This window comes from Salminus brasiliensis, chromosome 5, assembly GCF_030463535.1.
Source record: "Salminus brasiliensis chromosome 5, fSalBra1.hap2, whole genome shotgun sequence".
Lineage (NCBI taxonomy): Eukaryota > Metazoa > Chordata > Actinopteri > Characiformes > Bryconidae > Salminus > Salminus brasiliensis.
In genome coordinates this window covers 41478383-41498244 of record NC_132882.1, presented here as the reverse complement: position 1 = coordinate 41498244, position 19862 = coordinate 41478383, and the positions used below count along the sequence as shown (strand labels likewise).

Below are 19862 nucleotides of genomic sequence, written 5' to 3'. Positions count from 1 at the left end.
CAATACAACACACACCTCTCTACAGTATATATATAGCGACCACTCTGCTAGACTTGCTCACACACACCAGTCTGGCATCTGACAGCATCCAGTATCTGAAAGGTAAGCTAAATGTTGAACTGCAAGGTTGATTTCAATGTTTCTTCAATTATGTATTTAAACTTGCTTTTTTATATGTTCTTAAATATCATTTTTTTGGATGCTTACAGAATCAATCAACAATCATGAAGGTGCTTTCAATACTGGTGCTTGCTGTATTCGCAGGTATGTACTACTACTGTAATTTCATGCTGCCTTGATAGTAGAGTAAAACAAACAATTGGGTATTAAAGCAACTGAAATCACTTGTTTCTTCAACCAGGCTGCCAAGCCAACCTCTTCTATGCTGATGAGCCCAAACCACAGCTGGAGCAGCTGACCGATGCATTCTGGGACTATGTTGCCCAAGCAACACGCACTGCTGAGGACACGGTGAAGATGATCAGAGAGTCTCAGCTGGGACAGGAAGTCAAGTAAGTGAACCAACTTCATTCAACAGGTCATGCTGACCCTCCCCTTCCTCACTCAGTCATCTTTACTTATACATCCACGTTTCTCTTCTTCTACTCCAAAGTGCCAGAATCACAGACAGCGCCAACGTGGCCAGCGAGTACGCAGTCACCCTCCAGAACCAAATGAGCCCCCTGGCCCAGGACATCATAACCAAAATCACCAATGAGGCTGAAGTTCTGAAGGGGCGCCTGGAGTCAGACCTGACCACCGTGAGAGACAAACTGGAGCCCTACACTGACGATCTCAAGGCCCAAGTCCAGCAGAGAGTGGAGGAGCTGAGGGTGGCTGTCGCCCCGTACGCTGGATCCCTGGACGCTGAAGCCCTGAAGGCCACCGTGCTTCAGAAGACAGAGGAGCTTAGAGGAACCCTGGAGGAGAGAGTCAAGGAGCTGCAGTCCCAGCTGGGGCCCTACACAGATGAGCTGAGGCAGAAAGTCGACCAGCATCTGCAGGATTTCCAGAAGACCGTGACCCCTCTGGCTGAGGATCTTCAGGCCAAGGTTTCCCAGAGAGCTGAACAGGTGCAGCAGAGTCTGGCTCCCTATGCCGAGGATCTGAGGGAGAAACTGGATCCCTACGCCCAGAACCTGAAGGACCAGCTTGCCTCTCTGTACGAGTCCTTCACCAAGACCAGCTAAATACTCCAAACGAAATTTCCCACTCCAATGACTCATAGCTGCTTTGCTTTGCTGCTTTCTCTGCACATACACCAGAATATGCCAACATTTTCACTGTCCCAGTCATTGCTAGACAAGACAACTTGGTGCAATTAACACAACTGACTCAATTAAAGTGTGTTGTAATGTATGATACAATGTTTCTTCTGTCTTTAATTTAATAAAGCCCAAACTAGAAAACAGTCTGATGTTGTAGTGAAATGCATTTCTGTACGCTTCAGAAAAATGACTTTTAGGTAGAGATTAAAAAGCAGAAATATTAAGATAAGGAAACCTGAACAACTCATTTAGCAAAAATAAAATAACCGTAGCCCCTATTCATCTAGTCTGCCATCATTATTCAATAGTATGCTTTTGCTAGGTCGGACCATGTCTTCATCTTATGATGATTTAGGAGTAGACTGTAAGAGAGGGGGAGGAATTTGGGGCTGTAGCTTATGGGGCCTCTGTTTTGTGGTAGGACTCAGCCCCTCTGATATATGTGGAGCCAGAAATGATGGATGACGAGGTTAAAAGGGAGGTAATAGGGTGGCGGAGGGTTGCGCAGACTTGTCATAGACATGTAAAGAAGGTAGAGATGGGCTTCAGGCATGTTTCTCCTGCCCATATTCCAGTTCTTTCATAAGTAAACGTATTTAGTTAGGCAGTTAGATGAAATATGGGACAGTAATTTAGTTATATTTGCATTCTAACGTCATGAATGATAAACAGGTATACGGCTGAGCTTTCGGTTTCTGGGTTCAAAGACTTAGTGTCTGTATATCAAAATCTGCCAGTTCTTAATCCCACCGTAAATATAGAGTTATAGAAGTTATAGAACATACAACAGTAAGGAGGTATCCATAGTATTAATATGGTGATGCTGTACATACATATGTATCTTCATGTATCTACATTTACCTCAATGGCCACCAAGACAGAATACTTTTTGAATTTTTTAACAGTAATCCATGATGTGACCCTTCAGCCCCTAGTTATATGAGGGAACATATTATGTAAGAATTCATAATCCATTTGAATGTTGTCTAATTGTATATTCAAATATATATATATGTCCATGTGGGGCCTGTATTGGTAGCCCAACTGGGAACCAGAAAGTTTTGTCCATGAGTTCTACGGTTAAACATGGGCTCTATCTGGGTTGTACACTGCACATGCATTTGCATTTACATTTAAGGCATTTAGCAGACACTCTTCTCAGAGCTTCACTGTTTACTCAGAAAATACCCTTAGCTAGTTTGTATAGACTAGGCTCCAAAAGATCCCTCTAAGCTTGATACTACTAAATACAAAAGTCAGTATAGAGGCCATAATACTCAACACTAGACTTCACCCAAGTGCTCTTGGAAGTTTGAAGACCGTGAGCAACTCTTCCGCTCGGACACCCCATCTTTAAGGATGGCGGGTCAAGCCAAGCCATACTTAAAGCTTGAAGGCCTAGATGGGAGCCATTTGAGGTGAGGGTGGGCTGTAACCAATTGGGTCCCAGTAACAACACACGGACAAACCCACTCGGAGCTAATGCCCACCTGAGCCACACATGAGCATGTCGGCTGGGTATAATTAGCCAATGTAGAATTTCAAAAGAAGCCAATGACTAATTTATTAGACGGTGCAGCTACTCCTATAGTATGAGTATATATATATAGTGGTAATACGAGTGTGATATACACTACCAGTGAAAAGTTTCAGAACACCCTCAATGCAGTTTTCCAGTTTTTGGAAGAGGGGAAAAGTGAACTGAAAAGGAATGGAAAAAAGGAAGGGTGTTTTTTTTTTAAAGAGCTAGTCATTGGTGATATCCCACTGTGATATTCCACATTAGCTAGGCTTTGCCGCCTACTCTTTATTCTGTGCAAATATCTATTCTTTACGGACTCATTAGGGCTCCTGTTCTGCTCCAGTCTCTCCCCACTGCCTTGCTGGTCCCTCTGATCACCCGTTTTGTCAGTCTAACCTTCTGTCCCTCAGGTTAAGATAGTCCTTTATTAGTCCCGCAGTGGGGAAATTCCCAAAAGGTTCTATAGCCCTTTAGCTCTCTGACTCAGACGGTCATCCTGTGCTACCCAACTTCACCTGACTGAATCCTTGATCCCTTTATTTTTCAACGGCATGACTCCTCTAGCCTCAAATGCCTCAGCACTTCTTGCCCTACGCACTTTTGTTGGCCAAACACTTCAGCACCTCTGACCTCCACTGAATTCTTTCCGGCTCAGCACTTAGTGTGAATGGAGGCCACATGTTTGCAGGGGTTTGGTGGGGAACACAGTTGACACTGACTTCTATCTTGCCACAGTCTTTAAACGGTTAGGGCTAGAGTCATGTACAGTTGACCAGGCCGCCAAAAGTGCTCTACTGAGAGCTAAGAAAAGATGCTATTGTGTGTAAACACTCACTGGCTAGTTCCCATTAGCTTTTTTGAATTTTTGGGGAAATCACTGGAAACTCCACTCATGGAGGGTGTGTGTTTTCCTGCCTCCATTCCTCTGCTATAATTAAAGTGTTTCTTCCATTGCTGACAGTGCCACCTGGTGCCCATGAAGGACTTATTTGGTCACTGTACTAGCTAGTGTCCCACCAGACAAAAAATGTTCCTCCCTTTGTCTTCAATGCTTTGCCATTTATATAAAAAGGAAACGGTCTCCTATTTCGTTTCCACTGCCTCCTCGGCTCTTCAGTTCTCAGCCACCAAGCAAAGTCTTCCAGCTCTTTGTCTCTCTCTGTTGTCATTGATCCTGCACTTCTGGTCTTCACTGCTGTTCCAGCTTCTCCAACCTGTGGCATGATAGTTCCTCAAGTCTTTTTTTCTAGCTCCATTGTGGACCATTTTTTGGAAATCCCACACCCCAGCAATAACTGTGTTGTAATCCTTGTCTGGCAGCACTGTCCTTGCCTCTTGCCTGGGCCTGGGTTTTTGTACTGTTTTCACTTCTCTGGAGACATGCATTAGTGAGGGCCTTTACTAATAGAGTTATTATATATAGAGTTTCTCCACCACAGAGCTCTTCCATATCTTATTAGTCCTCTTCTCCTCTGGCTGTGCCGTGGAACCACATTCTCATTACTGTCTGCACCTCACTGGGATGCATTCTAGAGTCTTTTGTAGATTCATTAGGTTGGACTACCTCTAATCCCTGAAGTTTGCTACTGGTTTTGACTCCTGCTGCCCATTGTGGCGCCATTTGTTCCCGTTATACTACCTCAGACACCAGAATTCACCTACAATTAGTTACCTCTGATTTCTGTGTGCTGGGCATGCCCTCTAGTGACAAGCTACACTATATGGACAAAAGTATTGAGACACCTGCTGATTTCTTGTTTCTTGCTAAATCATTTGAGTTACTGTCTCTTTGGTCCAGGGAAGGCTTTCTAGTAGATATTGGACTTACAGTCCTGTGATGATCTGATTACAGTCACAAGAGTGTTAGCAAGGTCAGGATGTTGGATCATGACTTTCCCAACTCATCCCCAAGTGGGCCTGTGACTGACAGGAGCCCTACAAAAGTATTAATGGAGTATTCTAGCAGAATTGTTAGAGTTGTTGGGCCCTTTTGGAGGGGGTTGCTTTGTATCCCTAGTCCTATTTTATTGGTGATTCCTCCCTACAGACTAGACAAGCTGTGTGTGTATTTGTGTGTGTGTAAGCAATGGGTGCAACTTGAAGTAGCTGAATGCATTAATTAGAAGGGGTGTCCACAAACATTTGGACATAAAGTGTAGCTAGCTTGTAAAAACAAACATTGTGTAGCAGGTAGCCTTAGCAGAACTTAGCTAAATACACACCTTGTAATCCAGGACAGCCACAAACACAAATCAAAACCCACACAAACCTCAAGTCGAAACCTACACTTACACTTCAGAGCTGCCAAAGGCGGCATGTCAGGAATTGTACCTACATGTCTGTTAACGTACGTGTCCCTCCTCTTTTCCATGTCGAGAGTCGCCCAAACACTCCCATCAGAAAACAAACAGCTCTTGCTTATGACACAAAAGGTATCATAGCCTAATAAAGCCGTTATTCTTCTTGGCATAGTGACAACTAACCTCAACCTTTTAAACCTATTTCAACAGACCATTCGGCATAACCAAAACAAAGCTGGAAAACAGGCAATGCCAAAATCCTAGCCTTTTCACATGCTATGCAGTGAAACTCAACTCAAACTCTTAGGGGGAATATGGTGGTCTTGGAAATATGGATTGCTAAAGGTAATCAGGCCTTGTGACCATGTTTTTTTTTTCTGTGCCAGTGTCCGCAAAGGGAAAGTCAAGCTTGAACACAAACAGGGATCTGTGCTAGGCTAAAGGCTAATGCCAGCCAACCATCTTGCACTATTTCTTCTTTAAAGCATCCTCTCCCTTTTGATACAGGTCACTCAGTTGCTTTACTTTATTATTGATTCTGGTCAGTAAACGGGGGTTTCCTTCATTTCTTCATTCAAGGTTTGCAACGCTGCTGCTTGCACTTCCCAAGCTAACATGTCCATGTGGGGCCTGCATGGGTAGCCTAACTGGGAAACGGAAAGTCGTGCCCATGGGTTCCACGCCAACCAGGGTCAGTGATAAACCCAGGTCAAGACAGAGTTTAACCTCTCCTGGTCCTTACACTACATACAAGGCTCAGATGGGACCCATATGATATTAAGGTGGGCTGTAATGATGGGGCCCATTTGGGAATCCCAACTGGGTCCCAGTACAAATGCATGTACGATTCCTACTCAGAGCCCTTGCCCATTTGGAACCCAGCTAGCCCACGTTCCTCCCATGTGGGGGTGTTCCACCGCATGAGCATGTTGGCTGGGTCTTTTGTGGGTCATGAGAAATGAAGAGCACATATTGATGTCCTATATATCCCTGAGAGTTCTGAGCATTCTGGAAAGCAATTTGGAACTGTTGTGCAAAAAGAGGGTGATGATTAAGATTCAGATGACTGCTCTCTGATACAAAACAGCTGAGAGGCCTTTGACCTGGATTGCCTAATTGAAATGAAAACAGTGACTAATGCAGAGGGGGAGCAAAAGACTGCCTGTCTGTCAAAACTTGAAGCTGAATCATAGACCGCCAGCAACAACAACAACACCACAATACAGAAGAAGCCAAGCCAGGGTTACAGGAGTTCATAGCCTCTCATAGGCACTCACATGTGTGTACAAATGCTTGTACAAATCCATTTAACGTTGCATTTATATCTGGCAGATAATCCATTTGCAATGATTCCTGTAGCAGAAACCACAACAAAACAATAGAATGACAAATCCTGCAAGCAAATTTGAAGGGAACTGCCTTCCATCACACCCTGACACAAAAACTGCCTCTAAAGGCAAAAGGTAACACCCATCCAGTTCACCTTTGCCTCAGTTTACTTGTGGTATCGTCACAAAACTGGTCAGACACAACAGTGTTTAAGGATGAAATGCTGTCAGCTGCTCAAAGTGAACAAATAATGTTGCTGATCCCGCAACAACAGTACATGAGAGGGTCTGGGATGTGTATGGTAGAAGGAACGGTTGGTTCTCATAGTCGACATAGTGGACGTGGAAGGAATGGTTAGGCGTGAAGAACTAAAAGACTGACATGGGCCAGACGACCCCAAAATGACAAGGCTGGTGGGGGGCTTCAGCTGTGGTGGGTAACTACTGAGAGTGGTTCGAAGTAGGACCTTGGGCCCCCAAGGTTGTATTATGTGTTAGAGCAACAAAGGCTATCCCACCTGGGTGGAATCGACAGAAAAGCTACTGTGGCACAAAGTCTCAGAAATGTGAACGATGTGCCCCCTGCTGCATGGCTGCAGACCAGTCAGAGTGCCCATGCCAAACCCTGTCCAATGTCAGAAGCACCTACAATGGGTAGCCAACACACAGGCCTCTAGACTGGACCGTAGACCAGTGGAAGAAGGTTGCCTGTTGGATTAACATCATGAGTACATGTAGGCCATTGTGCTGGATCCGCAGCTATCATAGTGCACTTATAAGTCTTGTAAAGTGAGTTGTTTTGGTGGCTCACAGATGATCATTAACATATTAGGCAAGCGTTCTAGATGTTTTAACTTGGCAGTTTATGCAACAAAATGTGGTGAGTGACAACTCTCAGAAGTGGGAGTCATGTTTTTAGCTTTCCACAGAAGAGATCACTTCAAAGCTCTCTTAACTGGTAGCTGCAAACAGACAGGCACTGGCATTGAGCACAAGCTGTTACATATTTGACTACACAGTGACCATGCTTGGCAATCTTTTAAGGCCTGGGAGGATAGATGCGCAGTAAATGTGCTGTTTTACTGGGTTTTGATTCATCTAACTGAACAACTATGTCAGCACTTTCACATTTACTACTGCTCTCCGTTGTCCCAATAACTGTGATAAACCACTTTATCCTTTAACACGCTTTATTAGATCATAATCGCGCCAAGTGACCCTTCTTACATAACAGCTTTCTTTACAAATTGAGGAAACAGACATTTTGAGAAGGGGAAGTGTCTAAAAGGCCTACCAAGGGCATTGGTCTTTAACCTCAGCCAGACATGACATCAACCCAGTTAAGACACACCTCAACATTCAGTTGCCAGTGTTGGGCGAGCTATTTAAATGTGCATGCTAAGCTGAACGTTACAGAAGATTGCTAAAATGATCATAACCTAATAATTGTTTACCGAGATGAGGCCTATTTTTATATTTTGCTGTTTGGGTCCAGATCACTAAAACAGGTCTGATTGCACGTGACTTTGAGGAGAGATAATTGCAAAATTATCAGGTGCAAGGGGAAGGAATACCCCATGGAGAGAGGGCCAGTCCATCACAGGCTACACTCACAAATCACAAAAACTCACAAATGGGGCAATTTAGCACAGCTTTGAAAAAGAAACCCAGAGTGCTCAAAGATCGAACCTACAACCTCACTCCCCTGAAGCTGTGCAGCATGCACACTGCACCACTATGCCACACAAAATTGTCATCAGTGCCTTGGCCTTGGCCTAAAGGTTAGAAAAGTGAGCTAAGGGCTGAAAGGTTGACTGTGTGCTCACTGTGTGGGTTAAACATTGAGTATTGACAATAAGGTGGTGACTTAAAAGCTAATAATATATTAAAATATTATTAATGACTAACTGTGATATAATTATGGGCAGCTGTCTAATGCTACCACTGTGGCCTGGAGGTTGCGAGACTTTGCCATCAGCAGCCGAAGTCGGAGAGAGCACAATTGGCCGTACTTTTTCTGGGTGGGCAGGTGGCGCTCTTGCCCCTCATCACTCTTAAGCAATGTTGGCCGGCAAAGGCATCTGTAGCTGGTGCGCAGCTCGAAAAGAGGCATGGGTCCTTACCCTCCTAGTGTCAGAAGCATTGCTAGTGCTACAAAAGGTTCTTTAAGTGATGCCATAGACAAACCACTTTGGTTCCACCTTCAAAGAACATCAAGAAAACGTTTGTTGGGTCTTTAAAAGGTTCTTCACTCTCATATATCTCTATGCAAAACATGGTCCTAAAAGTGGTTCTTCTATTGCATCGCTTAAAGAACCATTTAAAGCACCTTTATTTGTGTAGGGGGAGTTACGAACGGGTGGGTTAATTGTCAGCACACATTTATACAAAATAAAAGAAACTCAAATACACTCAAGTTTGTGCTATTCTATTTTGAGAGGTTTACACCGAGCCGAGAACCCTTTCTACCAGTTCACAACATCTAAGCAATGCAATGGCTTTGAAGAAACTGAACCCAGCACAGTCTTTACAACTTATCTTTATAACTAATATTTGATAGTACAGCACTCACTCTCGTCTGTTCCTCCATAGATATGTAGCTAAAGTATAGTCTGGGCAAAAGGGTACCTTGCTACTACTGGCAAATTTCATCAAACAAACAGGTTCAATCCTTTTAGCAACACTACTCTTCATCTCTGCTGACTGGACTAAGGGCCACACTGTGTTACAATCTTGCGTGTAAATAATTGATATCCACTAGCAGTGTAATCCTAGCAGGAGATCAGTTCACAAAGGCATGTTTTGTTTGGGAGAGCTGCTGGGGGTGCAGAATGGGCTGCATGTAGGGAAAGAGACGAGTTGGAACAAGAGGCTAAAGATCAGTGGAGAAAGGGAAACTCGCTACGTATAACCATAAGAAAAGCCGTGCATCGTCACAGAGGCGCGTATACAGGGTGTTATTCGAGAAATACCTGCATGAAGACAGAACAGCCTGCAATCTAAACACTTCAACAGGTTTCACTGATCTGCAAAACCCATCTTATATCACAGCTAAGTCTGCTGTCATTACCTACAACAGGTTAAACCGTGTGGGACAAGGGCCCTTATCTTCAGATGAACACTTGGCCTCAGACGTGGAAGAGCCCTATGAACGTACTGTATTGTGTGGAGTATAAAACAGCCTTAACGAAAACAACACGCTAACCTACTTTTGGCTGTGAGGTGCAAAACGACTACATAGCATGTAATTTAGCTTCAGAGGTGGATAAAAGTCCACACTAGTAAGTGTGTAGGTGCTGTGCTTCTTTCTAAAATGCTAAACTAGCAGCAGAGAAGGAGCTGAGCTAATAGAATGAATGAAACCCATATAAAACAATGAAATGAATGAAAAATGAAATGAATGAAACATATAAAACAAAGCTTTGGATGCTTCAATGGTTCTTTGTCTGCTTAAAGGCTGGAAGACCTTCAGTAGATGCTTCTAAAAAGGGTTCTGCTATTGTTACTATTATTAAAGTCCAACAAATCCTTCATGCTCAGATTGTAGAGTTTGTAAGTTACTGTAATTAAAATAAAAAAAAAAAAAAAAAGGTAAGGTATGAACAGAGTGTCAAAAACGTCCTTCTCACTTGAACCCCTTAAACAGGCTATGGTCTGCCAGCTCACCGAAAAAATAGCCCCACCAGTTTGTGCAGACGTTCCTGTAGTTATTGAATAATACACCTTAGTGTGTAATAAGCCTTCCTGTGTTAAGTGGAAGCACGGAGGTAAGTACCATGTAACATACTCAAGTATATAAAAAAAGTAAACATTTGAACAAATAAAATAACAGTTGTCTTGGGGGGCGGGGGTGGAACTGATTGGCAAGGGTAACCTCTAACCCCACTGCATTCAGACACATCACAAGGCCGTCTAACTCAATAAAAGGTGATAACGGTAAGCACGTATGCGCTGGTCAGACAGGGGAGTTACTGTGTCTCCGAATAGGGATGGGCTATAATTATGTTAATGTGGGATCGACACTTATCACAGGTACAGTGAGGTCAGGCCAGGCGTCAGGGGGTCTTTAGAAGACAAAACATCACCCAACTAAACTCGGGGGGGGTTCACGTCAGCAAACCAGATGTCGGCCAAATGTTTGTGGACACCCCTTCTAATGAACGCATTTCGCTACTTTAAGTTGCACCCATTGTTGATGCAGATATGCAAATGCACACACAACAATGGCAACAGTCTAGTCTAGAAGTATTGCCATTAGAATAGGACTCTCTGGAGCAGATAAACGTGAACCTATTGGCACCATGATGCCAGGCCAGGAGTGAGGGGTATAAAGCCCCCCAGGATTGAGCTGTGGAGTTATTAAATAATCTAATAATTTAATAAAAGCAATTATGTATAAGTATGTAAGTATATAAGTAAGTATATATGTAAAAGTTTAATAAAGATCATAATTTTGATTTCATTTCATGAAACGGAATTGTTTAAACACATTAACTAAAACTGCTGGGATTTTATTTATATATTTAATTAGATCTGTCAATAACTTTTTAAAAATAATGATATAGCATTATGTCGAGAAAAGTAATTATTCCAACATATCAAGTAAAAAAAAATCTTTGTCAACATACTAAGTAATTTCTTTTTGGGGGGGGCATAATTATCTCATAATATCAAGTGACAGGTTAAAAAAAAGTCACATTTTGAGGGGGGAAAAAAAGCTTAGTAGGTTTAATCGGAAAAAAAAAAAACAGCATGTCAAGATTTTTCAGAAATTTCTAAACTAGTTTTCAGTGTTTTGAGATGTTGAGACATTTTTTAGAAAGCTACAGACTATCAGTAAGTAAGATGTAGCTGTCCGACACAGAAGGAAAAACGTCTATTTTCCAGGTAAATGAACAATAAAAAAACATTAACGAATATAAATGAACTGTTGTCATTTCCCTCAGATAAATACGCTTAATAAAACAACGCAAAGCACGACAAACAGATCAGGTCAACAAAAGCTAGCTACACTTTACATCAATGCAAACTTCAACCCTGGTCCACGTTTTCTCCAGGATTGCACCATCCAGCGTTTCTGGCCCAAAAAACAGCCCTGTCCAGACCGGGCTGAGTTGATTATACAGGCTGACCAGAACCGAGCAGCTAAACGGCTAACACGGCTTTCTCCACTGGGGAGCCACAGCGGGCTACACCAAGTCAGTCTACAGAGTTTGTAGGTGTGCGGACATGCTTGGAGAGCAGGTATCCCGGCCACACAGTCCCACAACACTGGTTTACTAAGGTCAGCGTGTAATGGCCCTTCCCCCTGCCAAACAATGGTGGCAGCAAGAAAGCAGGAGTGCCCCTAATATTAGTGTCTTCATCACCCATCTACCCATCTCCCTATTTTCTGTTAGGGTTTGATTAGCAGGGGGAAATAATAATAATAATAATAAAAATGGAAATAGTTTAGCCTTTTAGCAAATGTGTCTAGACAAACCTGCTCAGACTTATTTGCCCTAAGTGAAGGTAAAGAGTGGTCTTTAAGAAACTGGGCTCTGACCTGACCTCACTCAACTCAGTATACACATGTCCAGCCGACCAAACTAATAATAAAACCAGTCTGTTTGGACATGATTGAATGTTATTATGAACTTAAATTAGGCCTTATCGTGCTCATTATAAGCCTCATCATAAATTTACTTAAAAAAAAAACAACAACAAATAAATATATATATATATATATATATATATATATATATATATATATATATATATATATATACACATACTGTTAATTATCAGGTAGTTTCTAAAGGATCTTTACTATAAGCTGGCAAATGTTGCATATCTCTGCACCTTTGTCCTCACACGTGTTCAGTAGTGAGAACAAGAGTGAGTCCTGTCTGCTTTTTAATAACTACTCTCCTACATAATTATCACATTTGGATCTTTGCTCTGGGTTTGCATTTTACATGGTCATCATGGTGGGGTGCTGTTTATTTGAACGATTAATGATTTAAATTTAATGATTGATTATTTAATTGTATTTACAAATGATGTAAAACACCATATTAATACTATACTATTACACAATGTATCCCATGATAAACTGATCATTAATATGACTGTAAGTACTGTTAATTATTATCCACTGAGCACTTTTTTTTGCTCATTTCCTCACGTTAATCTAAAATGTGCTCAATATAAATAAACAGAAGCTTTAACTAAAACAAAACTACCCATGAAAGCCTGACCGCAATCATGTGTGATTTAACGATAAGTAAAGGTTGACACGGCACAAGATTCTGCAAGAACCTACAGAGGATTGTGTAACAGGGTGTCCAACAGGGGGTGGGGGAGGTGGAGGATTGGGGAGGAGGAGGGGGTGGTGGTGGTGAACAAAGCATGGTCACGTGAGAGGGGTGCTATAAAAGAGTGTCAGCCTCACACACATCTCACACAGCAAACCGGACTTCTCAGGTGAGTCAAGGACAGAGCCTCTGCTGGGGTTGCATCTTTTTATTCTTCAGAGTTTGCAAATGTTCCGTTCCTTTACTTTATCTTGTCTGTCTGTGTAAGAGAAGATGCTTAGCCGTACTATAACACTCATTTCATATTTTATGTAATCCTGTTTGTTTTTCATATGACGAAGCAACCCCATTCACCGAGCTTCTTTCTTTTTTCCAGGTGTGCTTGTCTGTCTACCAACATGAGGGCTGTAGTTGTGGTTCTTGCTCTGGCAGTCATTGCAGGTAAGCAGAGCGCCTCAAGCTTCTTTACTCGTGTTCCTTATTGTTCTGTAGCTGCATGCAAACTAGCCTAAGATTTAGTAATTCAGTGACTTCATCACTCCAGCTTCACTCTCTAATGCCTGCTACTCCAAATGAAGTAGTCGGCGAGAGTGAGAATGCGCACGTCTTTAAGTCTTGATGTTCTTCCACCTGTAGGCTGCCACGCTCGCGCCGTGCCCCAGGCCGACGAGCCAAAGGCCAAATGGGAGGAGACGGTGGAACGCTTCTGGGAGTATGTCGCTGAGCTCAACACCCATGCTGATGGTATGGTGGAGAACATCAAGGGCTCCCAGCTTAGCAGGGAACTTGAGTAAGTCAATGGAGAGTTCTTAACATACCTATAGACTTCATATGACAACATATTATCCTGAGCCTTAAGTCCATTCATCAGGAAATGTCCATGCAATCTAATGGTGTAGAGAATGTAGTCATGTGGTAGATTAAAGCAATGCTGATCACTGGTGGGTCAATACTAATCTGTACTATGGTCCCCTGCCTTCCCTCCATCGTAGTACTCTGATCACCGACACCATGGCTGAGCTGAACGTGTACAAAGAGAGCATCGAGACCAAGCTGGGCCCCTACACCACGGATGCATCTGGCCAGCTGAAACAGGACCTTGACCTGCTGACCAGCAAGCTGCAGACAGATATGGTTGATGCCAAGGAGCGTTCCACCCAGTACCTGCAGGAGCTGAAGACCATGATGGAGCAGAACGCTGATGACGTGAAAAACCGCATCAACACCTACACCCGCAAGCTGAAGAAGCGCCTGGGCAAGGACACTGAGGAGATCCGCAAGTGAGTGTGTATGAGGGCAAAGACCTGTGAGAGAGGTGGAGAATGGCGGAAAATTCTGAAGGTCCCGGGACAGGCTGCTCAAACACACATTTGAAATGAGCAGACTGCTAATTATTAATTATTATAATTAGTATTATTACTAATTATTATTATCTATTGCAGAATTATTGTTGGATTCGTGTTTCTGTACATCACTTACCCCTTTTCTTGTCCTGTGTCTCTAGCACTCTGACTACGTACCTGGGCGAGCTGCAGTCTCGTGCCTCCCAGAACGCTGAGGCGATGAAGGACCGCTTCGAGCCCTATGTGCACCAGGCCCACCAGGGAGTCAGCCAGAAGCTGGGCACCATCAGCGATTTGTTGCAGAACCAGGCCCAGGGCGTGAGCCAGCAGCTCGAGGCCCAGGCCGGCGAGCTGAAGGAGCAGCTGGAGCAAACCGCCGAATCCCTCCGCACCTCTCTGGAGGGCCGCATCGAGGAGCTGACCAGCCTCCTCAACCCCTACACCGACAAGATCCGGGAACAGCTGCAGACCGTCATGGAAAAGATCAAAGAGGCCACCGCTGCTCTCCCCACACCAGCATAAAGGTGTTGTGGTATAGCTGGCTGCACCAAATGCAAGGAGAGAGAAAAGAAGGGAGAGAGAGAGAAAGAGGAGAATAGTCTTTGTTACTGATTCTGTATACATATTTCACTGTCTGGGCAGGGAACAAGAAGGGGTGAGAACTATACACAGCTGAACAAGTCTTCTAACTTGTCTTTTTATCAAAACTGAACTACTGTTTAATAATCACGACTGTTCTCTCAGTATTAATCCACTGTCTTGAGAATAAACCCTCAGTAATGTGTTCTTTATCGTGCAATAGGGCATTGTTATAACTGCCTTAGGCAGTCTATCTTAGAGTCTTATTTCCCAAATCGGTCAATAGCCCTCAAATATGTTCTGTGGCGTTTTGTGCATTGAAAAAAGAGGCAGGTTAGTCAACTCTGGGCCAAATTGGCACCATAAAAAAAAAAAAAAAGTCCACCATTTCAACAGCTGCACAACACAGTCAGAGAATGTCGAATGTCGAAAAGTTCTTTTGATAGCTGCAGACAAAAGTCGACTGATTTTGTGCACTGCCGTTTTTAAACCTGTTTTCAATAAAATGTGCATAACAGTTCACAACATGCTTGGTCTATGTTCTCCTTACTAAGAGTACTCTGCACCAATTCATTGCCTCCATTCTTTTTCAGTCATCAAACATGTGTACAAACATCTCCGCACATCTATAGCAATTAAGAATCAAACAGATTGACATACAATAAAAAAAAAAATTAAAAAAACTCACGCTCATTAGAAACGTCTATGAAGTCAAAATAAAGCTAAGACATAGTTATTACAGGCAGCAGCTGCAGCTTAGATCTTGGCTTCACTGAGATCTAACAGATTTAAATGACAAGATATTAATGAAAAATACATAAAGGCATAAATTTATGTCTAAAATGATGTCAAGGAGTGTATAATTACTGTCAATAATGTCCCATTTCAAAGAATTATACATCCATTAGGTTGAAGAGTTGAAGCAAAGGTTACAACTCATGTTAAGTGACTCACAGCATGTCGCCATGCAGTTCTTTCATCATTCCTCCTTTTTATGAACAGTTCGGGAAGGCTGAAGCAAGCATAAACATGCAGGCTGTCACTACAGACCACAATAGATGGAGGGAGGCCGGTACAGGGACACCGAAAGAGGTCTTTTGTGTGTCACTTGGCTTCAACGTGCCTCCCAATCTAATCTATTAGCTCACCAAAGGAGGCCAGGGGAGGGGGTCTCCTTAATGTTCTCATATTTACAGATATAAGCTTTCTCCGTATGCCTATTATTGCAGTTATTTTAAAGACAGCTTTAAAGAAGTGTTGGAGGTGTTTGTCACGCCACCTCTCAATTCCGCCCCACGAGCTTACATAATCAGACTTGTACGGGCAGAAACACGTTCTCTAGCATGCACTTCCCCTTCTTATTTGGATGTTGTCCTATAGTGCCGCAAACTCTCCTTTAAACCCCTATAATGGAGACTGGTGTTTGGTTAGGGTGATGTAGGTGTCAAAGATGAGATTTCATTTGGTCTGCCTATCAAATGAAGGATTATGCACTGCGAGTTTGGAAGTTCTAAAGTTTGGAATAAGTCCTCTCAATCATACAAGAGCAATTTTACTGTCGCATTGTATCATAATAATTATAATAATTAAGGAAACTATATAGTATAGCTAGTAGGGAGCATTTCTATTGGCCCATTCATACTGAGTTGTTCATACTATGTAAATAAAATACAGCTGGTACTTAAGTAACTTTAAGTAAATAGCCAATAGTATCTCAGCATGGTTTGCTGTGAAATCTTTAATTCTAGAGAGCAGTGATAGTGGTAGCAACCAGACGCATTAAGTGGTCAATGCCTCTAAAAGCTACACTGGAGAAAGCTATTACACTGAACTGCGTATAAGTACACTGTCTGATGTCTGCTAGATTGTTTTGCGATAGCTCCATTATCAAATATGACATGAGAATAAGTGTAATCCTATATTTACACAATGTCAATGTCACACAAAAACCTTGCAACTAAAATGTGCAACTTTCAATGGAGGAAAATGTAAAAAGATTTTATTCTAAGCCATTCTAGAGCATTGCTATTGGTCCATTCGTTATGCAATGTTGACACAACGTAGAAGAACACCTGCAAGATTCACATTATGTCAGAAAGTTAAAACAACAGCACACATGTAGATGCAAGGTTTTCACGTCACAGCAACAATATATTTGTGGAGACGCTGTGATCCTGGGTTCCCATCATCAAAGCCGTAGAGGTGGCAAGTTTGTCTACAGTGCACCTTTTCACATCCCACCCTAAATGGCTCTGTTCACACCTCGGTGATTAAGGTACACTGAAATCTTGGCAAATCAAGGGAAATTCCTCTTTAAACTAATTCATTCCCAGTAGAAGCCTTCGGTTCAAGGAAGTAACCCAATCTTCACGATCAACACGATAGAGGAAGTGTTTTGAACAGCAGTCACCATACATGAAAAACATGTGCCTGGTCTTTCAACTCTTGTTATCTAAATCCCAGCCTTATAACCTTGTTCTTAATTCCCTTTGCTGCCTGACTCCAAAACTCCAAAACACCCCCTGCTACCCCTTCAGGTCTAACACGCACAGAAGTTTCCCGCTGTCAGATGGCCATTAACGGCCCATTGATTGCCTCAACATCAGAGGCCACCCCCTCATCGCTTTAGTTCATTTTGCCTCACGCTTATCCCGGCCTGGGACAGACATGTTGTGAGCTGCTTGTGCATTCCATCAGGTTGCCTGGACATATAAAGGAACACGCTGTGCCTCTATTCATGTGAACCAGGCTTGCGTCTTAGACACTCTTATCCTTCCTATCTGTTGCACACACACACAAACATGCATCCACGTACACCTGTGGCACTTTACTTTACAGTACTGTACAGTCTTCTGAGAAAATGGTAAGTTAAGCATTTATTACAAACACAAACAAAAGTGTTGAGAGAGATTAGGACTTCATATTTATTTATCTAATGTTTTCATTAGCTTCACAGGGAGAAACACACTTTCTGCTCATTGAACTGCCTTTAAACAATTTTTCTGTGATGTCTTTGTGCAGAACTAGTTCACAAAGTATCTAATAAAAAAAAGGACCAGGGCTCTGAGTGGTCCAGTGGACTTTGGACTAAGGTTCGAATCCTGGGTCATACTGCTTGCCATCAGCAACTGGAGTCAGAGTGGGCACAATTGGATTTCATTCCTAGTGTGATGTTGGTCAACACAGGCCTCTGTTAGCTGTTGTATCACAGCTGGGGACCTGCCCTTTCCTCCCGATCGAACTGGCTAGCTAGCAACACAGCAGCAGCAGCAGTTTTAAAAAAAAGGGGGTGGTGGCTGACTTCACTTGTGTTGGATGAGACATGTGCTGGTCTTCACTTGTCTTGTGTTGGGGCATTGGGGGGAGTATAGGAGTATAGCAATAGCAATAGGGGGAGTTTACATGGGTTTCAAATTGGGTACGAATTTTGCTCTGGAGCTACAAGGTTATAACCACCACACACACACACACACACACGAGTGCGAGTGCCCTAATCTGATCCAGTGGCTTAGAACTGGAGCATATGTAGGCATATTTTAATGGACTGCGTATTGCCCATTTTAAGCCTGATCCGGTTTTGATCCTTTGTTTTTGCTGCTGCGCCAGAGTGTCCCACATGGCCTCACCTTTTAGGCACCCTAAACAGACATTATTCACATCCTGCAGCAGTGTGCTCAGAAAATAACAAAGCAGTTACCTGTCTGTGTATGGGTGGTGTAGCTTAACACTGCCCTCCACATGGCAGTTTGATTCCCCGTCCAAGCAAGCACACTACACGACACCAAGAGTCTTTGGGCAAGACTCCTAAGGCGCCTACCTCTGTAACATGATCCAAATGTAAGTCAATCTGGATAAAAGCCTTAAACCAAATGCCTTTACTGTAAATGAACATAACAGGTTTGGAAGTATACATGTATAATGTGTAAACGTGTTATATCTGAAGCTGTACTGTATCTGTGGACAGCACATTCCCTCATGACATTGGCACGCAAAATGTGAGCTGTAATAACATCTGTACTGATGTTTTTAACCAGGCCAATCAAAACCATATGGGAAATAACGTCCAACTCGTCTTTTACTTTCGAATCACAGCTGGTTAAAGACAAAACTGTTGTGGGAACGCTTGTTTTTTCTCACTTTTACGTACTACAGCATTTTCACATGACTGTTATGCAAATTATCAAGGAGATCAGATAGTTAAAGATATTAAACACAGTATGTCACATTTTTATATGTTAATTGACAAAGCAATTTTACTTCCGTATTAATTAGCTGTGCATATTACTCATTACATTATGTGGCTATATTATCATGAAAACACAAACTTCGGATTAAATCAACCAATCAGCCAAAACTTAAAACTCTATCAGATTTTTGTCCAACAGTAACTGTAGGTTGCTGTCTGCAATGTGACTTCATGCCAGTAGATGCCTCCCTCTTCCCCTTTCTCGTAATCGTGCTCTTTACTTTCTGCTTGTCATGTAGAAGCATATTGGTATTGCGTAAGCATACAGCTGTACGGCTGATAAAACTGCCTTTACATGGTGGGGGGTCATTTTTTTCTGGATGGTAGAGGATAAGGTTACAATCTTATTGCAAGTTTATTTATGTAAGTTTATTTGTCATGTTCTTCTGCTATTAGAAGACTGAAAGTTACCCTTGAGGGACGAATAAAGTACACCTATCCACATATCTGTGGCTGCATCTCAAACCGCATACTACTGTATTGTACATTCTAATGATCGTACTGCTAATCATGTAGTATTTTTACTGCATATTGAGTATGGTAGTGTGTGTTTCGAAATGCAGCCTGCATCTCTATATTAATTCAGTGAAGAGACAAGACAGCTTGGAAAGGGAAGACAGAAAGTAAGACTTAAAAGGATGAGAGGCAGGAGTACAAGTAGAGAGAACAAACAAGTGGGAAAGAGACTGCAATAGTTGTGAGCTCTTTTCCTGGAAGCCTATGTCGTAATAATGCCAAATTTTCCAGTAACAAAAACAAAAGTTACTTCTTACAGAGGAGCTGCAGGGGTCAGCTGTTTTGCTGGAGGGATAAACATTAAAAACCGCAAACATTCTGCAAGTCAGCAATTCCTACCAACTTGATCTGCGCTTCAGCTCACAGGTGCTGGGGACAAATGACCTCCAGTAACCTGCTGAGATTCCAGGGCGCCTCCAAGCGTCCACTAAAGCATCACACAGACCTGCAAGATATGGACAACA

At 42.6% G+C, this 19862-nt stretch overlaps 2 protein-coding genes across 2 annotated transcripts; both read left to right on the top strand.

Annotated features, from left to right (window-relative positions):
- The first annotated feature begins 224 nt into the window (after positions 1–224).
- Positions 225–1190, top strand: LOC140555725 (apolipoprotein A-IV-like). Its single transcript, XM_072679031.1, has 3 exons — positions 225–264; positions 362–512; positions 614–1190. The coding sequence occupies exons 1-3, from the start codon at positions 225–227 to the stop codon at positions 1188–1190; spliced, it is 768 nt and encodes a 255-aa protein (XP_072535132.1).
- An 11671-nt stretch (positions 1191–12861) lies between these two features.
- On the top strand, positions 12862–15161 carry apoeb (apolipoprotein Eb). The gene is made up of 5 exons (XM_072680427.1): positions 12862–12883; positions 13091–13155; positions 13351–13504; positions 13707–13994; positions 14219–15161. Exons 2-5 carry the CDS (start codon positions 13113–13115, stop codon positions 14577–14579), a joined length of 846 nt encoding a protein of 281 aa, XP_072536528.1. The 5' UTR covers positions 12862–12883; positions 13091–13112; the 3' UTR covers positions 14580–15161.
- Positions 15162–19862: the final 4701 nt, after the last annotated feature.